The 15,784-nt window shown below is 47.8% G+C and overlaps 1 protein-coding gene across 14 annotated transcripts in view; it reads right to left on the minus strand.

The window, feature by feature from the left end:
* Positions 1-15,784, minus strand: part of LOC147014270 (protein LMBR1L-like) — a 119,791-nt gene that overhangs the window by 76,458 nt on the left and 27,549 nt on the right. For 8 of the 14 annotated variants that reach the window (XM_085852091.1, XM_085852085.1, XM_085852086.1 and 5 more), the window contains one exon: positions 3,601-3,685. The exons of the other annotated variants lie outside the window; for them this stretch is intronic. Coding sequence is in view for 5 of the 8 variants with exons in the window: in XM_085852085.1 (XP_085708211.1) it covers positions 3,601-3,685 (85 nt within the window). In the remaining 3 variants the exon portion in view is untranslated. Of the gene's footprint in view, positions 1-3,600; positions 3,686-15,784 lie in introns of those variants that run through there. 14 annotated transcript variants of the gene reach the window in all.

A 15,784-nucleotide genomic window follows, 5' to 3' on the forward strand; every position in this document is an offset into this window, starting at 1 on the left:
ACGGTATGAGTAAGTTTGGTATACGTGAGTAGAACGCTAAAGTATGCTATCATACGTCGTAGTAAGTAGAGTACGTCAAGAAATTTTAAACATGTTCAAAATTTTACGACGTACTCGGTGTATGACACACGTTCCGCATGCGATGGGGATAAGTTTTACACACGATATGCGGACGCTTACACACGTCCACAAAGGCTACTTATAAGCTACTCATAAGTCGAAACACGTCGCGGTAATGTCTTTTTTACGCGAAACTTATTTCTAACTTATGTTTGACGTGCTTTGAACCAATTCTTTACGTAGTCCCAACACACATCGACGTATGTAGACGTATTCCAATGACGTCTTCCGGTCGACAAAAAAAAAAAAATGAATGCGTTTCTAGCTTACAACTGCCATATAAAGACGTGTTCCCAGCGGTTTTGGGAATTGGTATATAAAAATGCTGCTCATAAAAGGGGAACCCAACAGTGTTTTCGAGTTCCTTTTTGAGTCGATGTCCATGTCAGCAGTAACAGTATCAGTATCAGTATTAGTATTAGTATTAGTAGTAGTTTGTTCATGTTGGCAGTAGTAGGTGAGTGTGAGGGGGAGGGTGTGGGTTATGATGGATCGTCCTTGCGTCCGCGTGTCCACGGGTAGGTTCATAGGCTGCCACTCAACGATTTAAATGGCTGCATCTCCACGATTGAAAGTAGACGCTTGCGCTCAACAATTGGATTTTTTTTTACTCAACGACTTTTAAACGGTACCACTCACCTATTTGCATTGTTTGCAATGAACGATTTAAATTGCTGTCACTCGCCTTTGTTTTTTGACGCTGGGGTTTGGAAATTTGAAGCGTTTCTTCTGAACGTGTTAAAACGCTCAAACTCGACTATTTTAAATAGACGCTGCCGATGGACAATTGGAATCATAGCCAAGCTAGACATCGAAGTGTGAACATCCTCGTCATGCCGAAGAAAAGTTTGAAGAATGCTGCAAATAAGTGTCCTGGCCGTGGATGCTGACGCAAGGACGATCCATTATACCGACGTCTTTCAGCCTATGAGTAACTTAAAAGTAACGTCTGTCGATGTGTGGCAACGATCGCGCAACGTGCCAACAACACGTTAATCATAGGTTAGAAATAAGTTTCGGGTACGCTAAACATTACCTCGGCGTGTCTCAACTTATGATTAACTTACAAGTAGCATGTGTTGACGTCTGTCAACGATCGCAGACCGTGCATACAACTTGTGGCCAGCGTAGCGGAACGTGTGAGTCATACGCCGGCATACGTCGTGAAATTTCAAGCATGAAAAAAATTTGAGGACAACCGAAAAGTACAACGTTTAAAGCCAACGTACAACGACGTATGGCAGTGTTTTTCAGCGTGCTCTCAATGTTATCAAAACTTACCCATAACGTATTCAACGTGTGCCAGCGTTTTAGAAAAAAAATTCAAAAATCGGCATACGTTGGCTAAAACGTCAAGGTGTGACCGGGCCTTAAGCAGTCTCCTTGGCAATTGGGCACAATCCCAGACGGGTCGCCACTCTGACACAGTATACCGGCATGCTGGCACTCATTTTGCCGACCTCAGAAGGATGACAATCCGAGTTAACCCCATCTGGTATTAATTCAACAGCTGAGCGGGATTTGAACTCAGGACCCGAGGATCCAAAGCCCACCACCCTAACCATTAAGCCAACACCAGGCATAATGGTGAAGAATCACTTCAAAAATTAAATAACTCATATTCAGATTCGGATCTTCACCAAAATCAAATCAATTCGTCCTTGACACACACACAACCTGTCTATCAAGTTTCATCCAAATCCGTCCACAACTTTTTGAGATATCGTGCTATATATCGGTTTAGCCCCATCTAAATGGTGAAAAATCAATAAAAAATTATCAGATCTGGATCCGGATTCAGATCTTCGCCAAAATTTAATCAATTCTTCCTTGTCACACACCCAACATGTCCACCAAGTTTCGTCCGAATCCGTCAACAACTTTTTGAGATATCCTGCACACAAACAAATAAATAAAATTGCTCGTTGAGCAAGGAATTGCCAGAATGACTGTCATATCTCCATGATCTCTGAAAAAAACAAAAACCTGGAAATCAATTTGGTTCTTACAAGTCGATAGTGCTACTGTCTAATGAGTTATGGCACTTAATTTGGTCATGATGATAACTTGGAAGTCAATCGGACTTGAAATGGCGTTTTTATCGCAATTTGAAATTTTTGACCCGACCCCCCCCCCCCTGACATTCGACCCCTGACCGCTAAGAAGGGTGTTGGTGTGACACCCCAATGAGACATATGGTTGGATGCAGAATTGGAAGATGCATATTTTGGATTTGGTTTGAAGTCTATACGACCATTTTAGCGGACGTTATTGCAAAAATAAGAATTTTCGGTTTTTTGGTGACCTTGACCTTGACCTTTGACCTAGATTTACCAAAAACGACAAGTGTAAGTTGGACCACGGCTGACGTCTGTACCCAGTTTGGTCATGATCACTGAAACGGTGTGGCTGCTACAGGGTAAACAAACACACAAACAAAGAGACAGACAGACAGACACAGAATGACACACACAACCGACCAACATAATTGCCAAAATCCGAAGGATTCCGGGAATTAATAAAGACAGAAAGGGGTGAAACAACCTCCTTCACCTTCAGTGGTGGAGGTAACTATAACAACATCATGCAGTAAATTTGATGTTAAAAGTAGACTGCCACTCAAGGTTCTTTCCACCTTTGGACATTGACCATTGGAGATGGCACTTGTCAAAAAGTTATCACGTCATGGCTAGCACTGGAGTGGCATTTCTACCACCAAGCTTTCTTGGGTGCATCACTTGCTGTGAGTAAGATTATGCTTTCTGAAATAAAATAAATAAAGAAATAAAATCAATGCTATCCTACCCAATGAGATTATTCTCAAATGCCAGCCAGCATTTTCATCAAACAACACCTGTGAAAAATAATAAACATTGGTTGATTTTTTTCCCAATCCAAACTAGTGTATGGAGTGGCATTAGGCGATTTTGAACACTTTGCATGTGTGAGTAAAATCATATTTATGACACACTGGATAATTTCCATTGTGATTTACACAAAAAGGGAAAGAGATGATAAATCAAAAAATGGGGATGCTCTATGCATTTCTGAGCACATCTCTCCAAATGTTTTTGCCTGAATGATGGCATTCTAATTGCACAATTGGATCATGATATGACATTTTTATGATTGCATAATGTATATCGGGTGTCTCAGCTATAAGCCCACCTCAAAGATATCCTACACACACAACAAATGATTACAAAAGCAATTATAAAATTAGCTTGAGCATTTGGGAACATGTCATCAAGTGTGACAACTTTCACTCTGCATTCTCATAACAACAAAACATATATATATATATATATATATATATATATATATATATATATATATATATATATATATATATATATATATATATATATATATATATATATATATATATATATATATTAAAGTATATTTTTGTTGTTCTCTTACCCTGCACAAGACAGAAGGCCACTCTAGGTGGGGGCTACACAAGAAAAAAAGATTTACCAGATACAAAGTCAGCTTTCTTCCTGTAGCAGTTGATGGTGATGCAGGAGATTATGTACAGCAACACAAACAACAGGAAGCATATCTAAAAAAATTAAAATAAAAAAAATCAGAAAAGGACAAAGAAGGATTTTATAAAATAATCCAAAGTACATTTTTGCAATGGCAAAAGTTCTGACATAATAACAAAATTGCATGTGCAGCAGTTTGTACCGTTTATTCTATTGTATGTATATATTGTGATAGTTTTGGAAATGTACCCCATGGGAGAGCATAGATTGACATGGAGGAGACCCGAGGATGTTATTTCAATAGTCTATGTATTGGTAGATCTTTGCCACTTGTCTAATGGGTTTTTTTGGGGGGAGGGGGGAGTGCATAAAGTATATATATATATATATATATATATATATATATATATATATATATATATATATATATATATATATATATATATATATATATTGTTGTGGTTACCAAATTCGCAAACCACCATTCAGGTCCCTTAGGTGAGATATCTCGGTAAGTATATGTGTAGTTAGGCCCAAACCCGTTGTCTAGTGGGAATACATGTCATTCATGCGTGCTGCGACTCTTCAGGATAGCCGTTTTTCTTTTACTATCTTTATTTTGGACCAACCGCCATTGTTACCACCACCAACCACAACATCAACCACCCACCGCGGCGCCGCTTCACGTCACACCTCGCAACCGTCGCATCGCCACCGTTCTTGCGCCGCTTGTGGGTACCGGTGTTGGACTCGTGCAGGGCGCGCGCCGAACAGCGTGTACAAAACCACGGATTTTCAGCTTCAAAAACGGATCAAAAACGACACACGCCCACTTTTGTTCCGTCCAATCGGTGAGCGAGGGGCGATTTGGCCCCGCCTCCAGGGCGTTGGAGGGCGATCGCTATATGCAAATTTATGGATCAAAAAGCATTCACGCCCACTTTTTCTCGGGCCAATGGGGAGCGAGGTGAAAGGTCGAAGGCAGGGGGTCAAAGATGAGAGAGCGAAGCCACGGGGCTTATATAAGCGACCGCGTTCGTCAAGATAGAGAGTAAAGACTTCGCGGGCGGTGGAGTTGGGAAGAAGAAGCAAGAAGGAGTTGGTCGTCGTCGTGTGCGTTGGAGTCGGAGCAAAGAAGACGGAGCTGTGGAGAGGCGGCGAGGGCAGACGAGGGGGTGCTCGCGTCGTGCAGGGAGCTGCACACCAGGGAGGCCGACGGCGCGACCTGGCCGAGGTGGAGACGCTCGTCGCGGGACTCGAGGCGAAGTAGAAATCCTCTATACCCCGAGCATCAGCAACCCCCTCCTGTTTCCCCCCGCGCTGAGATAGTGCGACCAAGGGGGCCCCTTTCCCACCCCCTACCAGACACTGCCCGCGAGACCCGCGGAGTTGAGGCACCATCGCCGCTCCGCGTCTCATCACCAGACGGGTAGGCCCGACCCGGTCTCGGCCTCAGGCCCTCCTCATCTTTGAGGGTGTTCTTTTCCTTGGTTTTGGGTATGTGTTGTCGGCGCCGTCTGTGAAGTAAAATTGTATAAGTGTTGCTGTGTGCTCGCGTAGTCGGTATTAGATCTGCATTGTCGCATTTGCTTTTTGTGTAAAATTGCATTGTGTTTCTTTTCCTTTTCTATGTGCTTTTGGTGGAATTGAATATGTGTGCTTTCCGTTCATCGCGAATAAATGTGCTTTTGTGTTGAACTGTTTCCCGCTTCGCTTCGTCATTTCTTTCATTGAATCCTCATCTTGCTCCACGTAAAGGGTTGGTAGTGGGCTGAATACGCCCGATAATTAATCGAACCGTCGAGGTCGACGAATAACACCGCTCGGTTATCCCGATAGTACGGAACGGGTCGCTTAAGTGGCCCGTGTCCGAAGTCGACCTGCGGCGAGGTGCGATCGCCCGGTCTACCCTCCGTGTGGGTACTTAGGTAGGTCGAATTTGGCGAGCAACCCTATCCCACGCGGGGGCTGATTGGCTCGATCGCGGTGAGACCGAAAGGTCCACCCGTGACTGGTTCCCGGCGTTAGTCCGAGAGGGTCACGACTGGATTGTCCGTCCGGTGGGCGACGTGCCGCGATTCGAGTTACGTGGCCGTCAGCACGCCGGCGGGCGCGAATCCGTAACACTGGTGTCAGGTCGTGCGATACAAATCCATCGCCCTCCTCGCGGCACTGGTATCGGAGAACAGGAAAACGGGCTCTCCTGTCTCCAGCTAAATTCACGGGAATCGGTCCAGGGGTGAGAGAAGCGACCCCCGATTCCCTCCAAATTACGAGCGAGCGAAATTAACCCTTTAAGAGAAGCAAGATGGCGTCTCAAGGCGAGCGGGAGCCGGGGGTATTAGAAATGGATGTAGAATGTGTAGGATCCATGGCCCAGGATGGAATGCCCGTGCAGGAACATGAACTCGTCCAACTGAACCCAGAGCCCGAAATAGGTGCGGCAGCGGCCGCGGTGTATGACACCTCCCTCCCCCTCTCCACCAAAACCCTTCCCCAACCCCTGCCGAAACGGCTCACCCAAGCGTACCCGACATGGCCCAGCTAATCACCATGCTGGCAAAAATGAATGCGGAAATGACAGCGAAGATGGATGCGAATGCACAAAAGATGAATGCGGATATGAAAAACGAAATGAAAGGCATGAACGAAAAGATGGATACAAATACAAATGAAGTAAAAACGAGGATGGATGCGAATACACAGCAAATAAACGGAATGGAAGCAAACATGAAGGAAGAAATGAAAGAGCTACGGGGTGAGACGCAGAACATGGGCCGATGCCTGCAGGCGGGCATGAAGGCCGTGACCAGGGAGATAGGAATGGCGACTCCACGTGTGGGAGCAAACGAGCTGGAAGGGGGTGCAACGGCTGACAGGCCCGCGGTGGAGGCGGGTAAAAAAATAATTCGGGGGGCGTGTTGGGCGAGGGTCGTGACAGAGGAATCGACGGTGATCAAGAGGGAAAAATTAAATGGGGAGACCAAAACGTGCGAGACGAGACACGAGGTGACGACAACGGAAATAATAGTTGAGACAAGGGAGGTAAAGGGTGAAGAGTTGGTAGAGACACGGGAGATAGAAAAAATAGAGGAAAGACTACACGATGAAGACGGGGTAAGTGACGCACACACACACACGGAGGTAGTGGAGGATAGTGAGGTTGAGCTGGCGGACTGGGTGGAGACCCAGTGCGAGCACCTGGATGGCCTCCTGCAGGAACGAGGGGAGGGAGTATGCCCCCTTGAGGTGAGTCACGACCAGGTGAGTTCGGTCGTGCTTTGCGAGGTTGAGGGGACGAGTGCTGCGAACGGGTGCATGGAGAGCTTGGGGGGTATAGAGGCCCCGGAGACCCTTGTGGGGACACGAATCCCCAGTGTGGTTGTCCCTGTGTGTGTGGTGCAAGGTGTGAGTGCGTCCCCGTGTGTGGAAGCGACTCCGTGTGCGAGTGGTGTGGTGGCGATGGTGCCAGAGTACGTGCTTCCCAGCACGCCGTGTGTGGATGAGGCACGGAGTGTGAGTGAGGCACCGCGGGTGAGTGCCCCCGCGTGTGTGGGTGAGGCACCGTGTGCGAGTGAGGCCGTGTGTGTGGATGAAACGGCCAGTGTGGATGAGGCACCGCGGGTGAGTGCCCCCGCGTGTGTGAGTGAGGGGCCGTGTGTGGATGAGGCACCGCGGGTGAGTGCCCACGCGTGTGTGAGTGAGGCACGAGTGAATGGAGCACCACGTGTGAGTGGTATTGGTTATGCAAGGGAGACCGTGTGTGTGAGAGAGCGGTATGTGAGGGAGATGTCGGTTGGCATGCGGGAGCACGCAGCCGCGTCTCCCGGTGTGAGTTTAATGGAATGGAGTGTGAGCGTCGTGACACGCAGGTGTGCGTGGGTGGAATGGAGACGACGACATGTGAGGAAAGAAAGCCGAGTAGCGGCTGTAGCTATTTCGGGGACCGTGCCGGGTTCACCCAGCAGTGAGCACGAGGTTCGTGCTGTGCAACGCACGAGACCACCACGTGCTCGCTTGCGAGAGTGAAGTCCCGGTCCGGAAACGCACGCGGTGGATTTGCCGATCCCGCGGACGGACAAAGTTTAGGCAGGTAAATGGATTTAGACCGGACGGGTTCTCCACGCGATCGTGTGTGTTAAGCTCCAACGGGCAAAGCACATGTGTTCGCGTGGGGAACCCCTCGAGACGTGGGGCTTGTGTTTTTTTTTTATGCGCACGGTGACGCCATGGCTGCACGTGGGGTTGGAATCCGGCAGGAGGGGTATCTCTGCCGGATGGTACCGTCCAAGGAGGAACGAGGAACACGTGCAGCTGCATGACGTCACGGGCAGGTGCAAAGTGCGCGAGTTGCCGCGCTGGTGATGCGCATGAAAAAAAAAAAAAAAAAAAGCAAGCCTCACTTTCGGGTGCACAGGATTCCTGGGCAAGGGGTGGAAGACCCCCTTACCTGGGCACAGGATGGAAACTAGTTAGGGGGAAGGGTTAGCTTAGTTAGACCGACTTCATGGGGCAGGGGTAAGTCCTCATGGAGTCCGTGGAATGGATTAGGTAGAGGGATTGTAGCGAGATTTAGGTTGGGAAATAAAATGATTTATTTGGAGACAGAGACAGACTTTGGATGTGTAGTGGGGACGTAGCTTAGCTACGTAGGTTAAAAGGAACGTGCTGTAGTTTAAGGGACGACGTGGGAGCACGAGTTAGTTAGGGGATGTAGTTAGGAGGATGGCAGAGTTCAGCGGTGTGTGTGTTGAAGAGTTAGTGAGTTGTGAGGCATGTGCTTGGTGAGTGAGTGAGGCCAGCGGGTCTGTGTGAGTGGAGCGAATGGGAACTGCATGGTGCGATGAGTGATTGGGGGGAGGAGTGACTCCCGCCCAAGGGACCCCGGGGTCAGAGTAAAGTGAGTTAGCTGGGTTAGTCAAATTGAAAAATGGAGGTTGTTTTGTTGTTGGTGGGAAAGTGGGCTTGAAACCCATTTGGAGGGGTGCAGGAGCCCTGTTGACGGGTTGGGAGCGTGGCTGCGAAAGGTGAGTATCGCTGAGTGGGTACCCCGGGCACCAGGCGAGTCGGCCGTGGTAGGCCAAGGGCCCATGGGGGGCCGGGATAGCGTAGTGGGCACGGGTGCGCCTGCTTGGTGCGGGGGCCCGGGGCGCCATTAGCCGCGTGGGCAGTGTTGTGGGCACGGGTGACCCTCGGAAAGGGGCCCGGGAGGCCGGCCTGCCACGTGTGCTTTTCAGGGGAGGTGCCATGGGGGGCACTCCCCGGTGTTAGGGAGCTGGTAGGCTCGGAGGCAGTGTAGTGCCCGGGGGTGCCATAGCGGGAGATTCGGCAGAGGGTCGTGCCTGCCAAAGGGAGCCACGTGTCCCAGCCATGAGACCGTGTGAGGGCACGGAGAGAAAATTGGGGGGGCGAGGCCCGAAATTGTAAGGACACCAACACAGGCGACGGGAATCTGGGTTGTTAGAACCAATAGTTTAAGCGAGAGGCGCTTGTTGAAAGCCCCGGGGTAGTTTAACAGTTAAATGGTTAGGGTAGATTAGGAGATGTACCCCTCCACACCATCCATCCCCTCGCTCTCGTTGTGGGCCGCTGGACCCACTTTGGGTTAGATCGCCGAACTCTGGGGAGGCCATTCTGAGGCTTCGTTGGGCCTCGACACAGGACGTTAGCTCTCCCTTATTCCCCTCCGGGAAGGGAACGTAGGGGTTGGGAGTAGGCTAGGTGACAGGATAGGTTAGCCGAACAAGGACGATAGAGGGGGTTAGGGGACGATTTATAGTGGGGGAGTAAAAATAAAAACAACAAAAAAAAAATTAAGTTGGGGCTAAATTGGTTTTTCACAAATTAAGGGAGTGGGTATGTACAGTGACAGGCAAAGGCGATAGGTGGGAGGGAGACAGGTAGGTAGGTCCGAGCCCGCCTTCCAAGTGGCCAGCACCACCGCACTCCCTCCACCAACCTCCACTGAACGGCAAAGGCTGGCCAACTTCATCGGCTGGCCGTGTTTTGCTTCAAGGCAAAGGCCGGCCCACTTCATCGGCAGCTGTTGTGTTGCTGCAAGGCCTGTGCCGGCCAGTTCATCTGCCGGCTGTGTTTGCCTGCAACGGCCTTCTTCTGCGGGCTGTGTTTGCCTGCTACCTTTGCCATGCCATGCCCACTGCCCATGTTCACCAGCCCCGTTCAATTTTGCTTTGCCCCACCCCCCTGTTCATTGCCATGTGCGCCAGGATAAAGGCAACAGTTTGCAAGCTGCGAGAACTGCCCTGTTGGCAGCTACAACACGGGCCTGCAGTGGCGGCCCGTGCACCGTGTTTGTGTCCATCCATCCATCCGTTGTGTTCATTGCGTGTGCCACTTGAGCTGGCACGGAGACTACGTTTGTGCAGCCCATGCACCGTTGTGGTTCACTGCGTTCAGTTCAAAAGGGAAGGCCTTGGACTGCGTGTGAGCAGCCAGCCACGTTCCCTGTCACCTGCATTGTTTTGAGCCAGAGACTGCATACGAGCAGCCTGGCTCCCTGTTAACTGCTTTCTTTTTGCAGAGCTCATTGATCCTGGGCCATGGTTTAGTGTAAAATTTGTAAGTTAAGGTTAAGATGTACTGTACATATGAGTGCGCCCCCGGCATGTTTGTCTTGGCGCCGGCAATTTTATTTAAGTCGTCCGTGTGAGTGAGTTTGTTTAGGTAGTTACGCAGCCCTCAGGTTATTTATTTTGGGGACACGAATACCATGAATGTCGCACTCAGGGATCCGTAGGTAAAATGTACTAGGGGAAAACTACACATGATGGCACACGAGAATTTGACGACTCGTGACGAGTCTGTAAAAAGGGGAGGGGGTAGTGTTGTGGTTACCAAATTCGCAAACCACCATTCAGGTCCCTTCGGTGAGATATCTCGGTAAGTATATGTGTAGTTAAGCCCAAACCCGTTGTCTAGTGGGAATACGTCATTCATGCGTGCTGCGACTCTTCAGGATAGCCGTTTTTCTTTTACTATCTTTATTTTGGACCAACCGCCATTGTTACCACCACCAACCACAACATCAACCACTCACCGCGGCGCCGCTTCACGTCACACCTCGCAACCGTCGCATCGCCACCGTTCTTGCGCCGCTTGTGGGTACCGGTGTTGGACTCGTGCAGGGCGCGCGCCGAACAGCGTGGACAAAACCACGGATTTTCAGCTTCAAAAACGGATCAAAAACGACACACGCCCACTTTTGTTCCGTCCAATCGGTGAGCGAGGGGCGATTTGGCCCCGCCTCCAGGGCGTTGGAGGGCGATCGCTATATGCAAATTTTGGATCAAAAAGCATTCACGCCCACTTTTTCTCGGGCCAATGGGGAGCGAGGTGAAAGGTCGAAGGCAGGGGGTCAAAGATGAGAGAGCGAAGCCACGGGGCTTATATAAGCGACCGCGTTCGTCAAGATAGAGAGTAAAGACTTCGCGGGCGGTGGAGTTGGGAAGAAGAAGCAAGAAGGAGTTGGTCGTCGTCGTGTGCGTTGGAGTCGGAGCAAAGAAAACGGAGCTGTGGAGAGGCGGCGAGGGCAGACGAGGGGGTGCTCGCGTCGTGCAGGGAGCTGCACACCAGGGAGGCCGACGGCGCGACCTGGCCGAGGTGGAGACGCTCGTCGCGGGACTCGAGGCAGAGTAGAAATCCTCTATACCCCGAGCATCAGCAACCCCCTCCTGTTTCCCCCCGCGCTGAGATAGTGCGACCAAGGGGGCCCCTTTCCCACCCCCTACCAGACACTGCCCGCGAGGCCCGCGGAGTTGAGGCACCATCGCCGCTCCGCGTCTCATCACCAGACGGGTAGGCCCGACCCGGTCTCGGCCTCAGGCCCGCCTCATCTTTGAGGGTGTTCTTTTCCTTGGTTTTGGGTATGTGTTGTCGGCGCCGTCTGTGAAGTAAAATTGTATAAGTGTTGCCGTGTGCTCGCGTAGTCGGTATTAGATCTGCATTGTCGCATTTGCTTTTTGTGTAAAATTGCATTTTGTTTCTTTTCCTTTTCTATGTGCTTTTGGTGGAATTGAATATGTGTGCTTTCCGTTCATCGCGAATAAATGTGCTTTTGTGTTGAACTGTTTCCCGCTTCGCTTCGTCATTTCTTTCATTGAATCCTCATCTTGCTCCACGTAAAGGGTTGGTAGTGGGCTGAATACGCCCGATAATTAATCGAACCGTCGAGGTCGACGAATAACACCGCTCGGTTATCCCGATAGTACGGAACGGGTCGCTTAAGTGGCCCGTGTCCGAAGTCGACCTGCGGCGAGGTGCGATCGTCCGGTCTACCCTCCGTGTGGGTACTTAGGTAGGTCGAATTTGGCGAGCAACCCTATCCCACGCGGGGGCTGATTGGCTCGATCGCGGTGAGACCGAAAGGTCCACCCGTTACTGGTTCCCGGCGTTAGTCCGAGAGGGTCACGACTGGATTGTCCATCCGGTGGGCGACGTGCCGCGATTCGAGTTACATGGCCGTCGGCACGCCGGCGGGCGCGAATCCGTAACAATATATATATATATATATATATATATATATATATATATATATATATATATATATATATATATATATATATATATCAACATAAAGCAATGCGTGTGTGTGCCATTGTGTGCGTCTCCTCCAAAACTATAAATATACCATCAGAGATGGGGAATCCCCTGCCATTGAATGAAAAAGGTCATACATATTCCAGATAATGAGGGAGGGGAATTGGTATATAAAAATGGGTCACAATGCAACCCCTAAAATATTTTTTTTTCAGGTTCATATTTTTATAAATTTTTTTCTCATAAATATCAACCTAAATTTGGGTTCGCCCCTTGAAATTTGCAGAAAAAAAAATAAGGACAGCCCTAACATATGTATATATATATATATATATATATATATATATATATATATATATATATATATATATATATATATATCTATATCAACATAAAGCAATGCGTGTGTGTGCCATTGTGTGCGTCTCCTCCAAAACTATAAATATACCATCAGAGATGGGGAATCCCCTGCCATTGAATGAAAAAGGTCATACATATTCCAGATAATGAGGGAGGTGAATTGGAAACAAGACACCATTTGGTCATCATCTCAAAAAAGTTCCGCAGGGGTGAGGAACGTAGTAGCCAAAAATAATTGAAATCAGATAAGCGGTTTTCTATTTATTACAAAAAATATTTTTTTAAGATGGCCGCCCCAGTCGGCCATCTTGGATCCGGCCACGCCCAAAATCAATAGGGTTCTTCCTTTTCAGGTGGTACATGTGCGACTCAAATTTCAAATAGATATAGCGAAAAATATTTTTTCAAGATGGCCACCCCAGTCGGCCATCTTGGATCCGGCCACGCGCAAAATCAATAGGGTTCTTCCTTTTCAGGTGGTGCATGTGTGACCCAAATTTCAAATCGATATGGTGAACAGTTTATGAGTTATCGCACTCACAGCTATAAATGTTGACGCCCGCACGGACGGACAGCCGGACAGCCGGACGACCTGGGTGACAACAATATCCCCCTTCCGCCACGCGGCGGGGGATAAAAATCTAGCAGCCAGAACCTTTGCATACATACTACGAAAACTCCAAGGAAGTGCAAGAATGAAAGTTGGATGTTTGAGTTAATTAAAGCATCCCTTTTGGAGATTATTAACCACCTTATTTAAAAATATCCTTCATCAGGCGATCCTCGGCCACCTCTCTGTCTGTGGTCTAAAGGCGTTTCCTGCATATCCTCGCTGGGGACTGAAGCCACCATGTTTTTTGGCCTGCTCAACCTCACCTTGACTTGACTTGGAAGAGGCCGCAACGATTTAACGATAGTTTATTTTTCACTTTCCTCACTCATATTGAATGCCTGTTCATCATAGCTACGAATCGCTGTATTCAACGCTTTTGTAAGTACGACAAGTTTTCAAAATAGGAGCTTGGAGCGATTTCATACATTAAGTGAGACTATTTTCCACGATCTACTCTCATGGTCTAATTAAAGTATGTCATTAAAATATTATTTCGCTTTTTAGGATCGGATGTCATCCGGACTAAATAAGTGTCAAAATCTGTCATGAAATCTGATAATTTAAAGGAATAACAAGTCTAGTAACGAAGCCAATATACCTATTTACTTTAAGCAAGCAAGGCTATGTTCCCTCCTTCACTATACATACACAAGAAAATGTGACATTTCCAAAGCATTAAACTTATCTTTTTCAACTGTTTGGAGAATAATATTGAATAAACAAAAAATGTAGGAATATAACAAAATTAACCAGTTTCATCGAGCTGTATGATTTAATGCATTCACTGCAAGACCTCGCACTCTGTCCCCCAGAGGGACTGCTTATCCATAGTGTCTGCCAGATGTGTGTCGATATTTTCAGAGGTGCTCCACAAGGAATCAAAGCAAATCTGGTGAAAAACGGACATTTCACAAAAAAAAGTGATAAAGTTTGCGTGGACCCCGAACCGATGTACCATGCGACAGATACACAGACGAGCAGGCAAAATGGCGGATTTTTTTCAATGTATATTTCACGGGCAATTGAACTTTGCGATATTTTAAGGGTTGTTTTGCATTAAGCAGAAACGTTTTGTGGATCATCATTTTTTGAACTAATTCATTTTATTTCATTAACTGCTGCATGTGTGGGGAAGACGGGCTTTAAAGTTAAAGGTATCCTTTTTATAGTATGCAACGACAGCCTGGCCAAACGTTCTTTATCAACCATTTAATTGGAGTGCTTGCACAAGTGCTTAAGCCACTTGCCAAGCGCCCATTGTCAACAGTGGCACGTCATTCAGAGCGAACCGTTCACTCTGCGGATGCTTTTGCTGCGCCACATCATTCAGAGCAAATTGTTCACTCTCTGCGAACGCTTTTGCTGAACCGTTCACTCTCTGAGGAGGTTTCTTTTTTTAACATATATCATAGGCAGAAGCAGCCACATCGCGAACTGAAGCACGCACGCAGCTTTTGAACTCTTTGGGACTGTCTTCCCAGGTACCCATGGCTAGTCCCTCAATTGGCCTATAGAGGGCACCATCTTTCAGGCTGGCCATCATGAATTGGACTGTACAATGGGCTGCATGGTGGCCCATCATAAAAGCATTCCATCCTCAAGCAGGACCCTCTGCAGCTTACCACACCTTCCTGGCCTGCATTTCTAGGCCAAACAGCCCAGATGTTGTTCATTATAAATGCCTTTGGTGTTAAAACACAAAAGTCCCTTACCAAGCTTCACCTGCACCAAAGGTTTTACACGATACAACCTTACCCTATTCGACTCTATCAAGAACAGTCACTGCCCCGTCAGTGCATATATTACGTATAACTCATCTCTGACAAATCCCTAATACAGTAGTAAACCTACCATACTTGAGCACACATACCAAGCTATTACCACATTATCTATGGATCCCCACCCCTTCCACAAAAAAAAAACAAGCAGTCATAGCCTGGTACTTACGAAATCGTCAACTTGACCTCTGACCTTGTCTAATAAAAGCTGTCTCCAGAGAAGGTAGCGACGCAAACCAGAAGTTTCTACGATGATTCAGTACCAAACCATCAAAAATCGAATGTTTGACCTCACTGTGACCTTGACCTTTGACCGATTTTGAACAAAATCTAATCAGCGCTAGCCATCACCCTCCTGAATCATGTGGTGTAATTTGACATTGCTAGCTTCTTCCGTTCTCGAGTTATCGTGCGTACAAACAAACACACAAACACACAGAGGACGGAAGTCATCAATATACTTACGAAATCTTTAGATTTCGTAAGTAAAAAAGATTAATCATTTTCATGACATATAATGCAAACAACCATAATTATATTAATATGCTAAGCCATATTTTGTGGACGCATTGTCACCACTTTAGACCAAAGAGCACCCGCATGCCGAATGTACAGCATAGGCCATGTGAGATTGTGCCAGATGGACAGGTTTGGGAATTTTTGGCGATTTTCTAGATTTTACGTTTGTTTGCATGGCGACATACGACGTCACCGCTGAGGCGTAATGACGTCATGACATCATCGGTCATTCACTCACGTCATTACGTCTGTCATCGAGATGCCACTCCGAGAAAACAGCGTCTGCAACCTAAAACCCTCTCCTGCACATGCTGACTACCTCAGAAGGTACATTTGCCCCCAAAAAA

This window comes from Eptatretus burgeri, chromosome 13, assembly GCF_056783735.1.
Source record: "Eptatretus burgeri isolate ZD-2024b chromosome 13, Ebu_testis_v1, whole genome shotgun sequence".
NCBI lineage: Eukaryota > Metazoa > Chordata > Myxini > Myxiniformes > Myxinidae > Eptatretus > Eptatretus burgeri.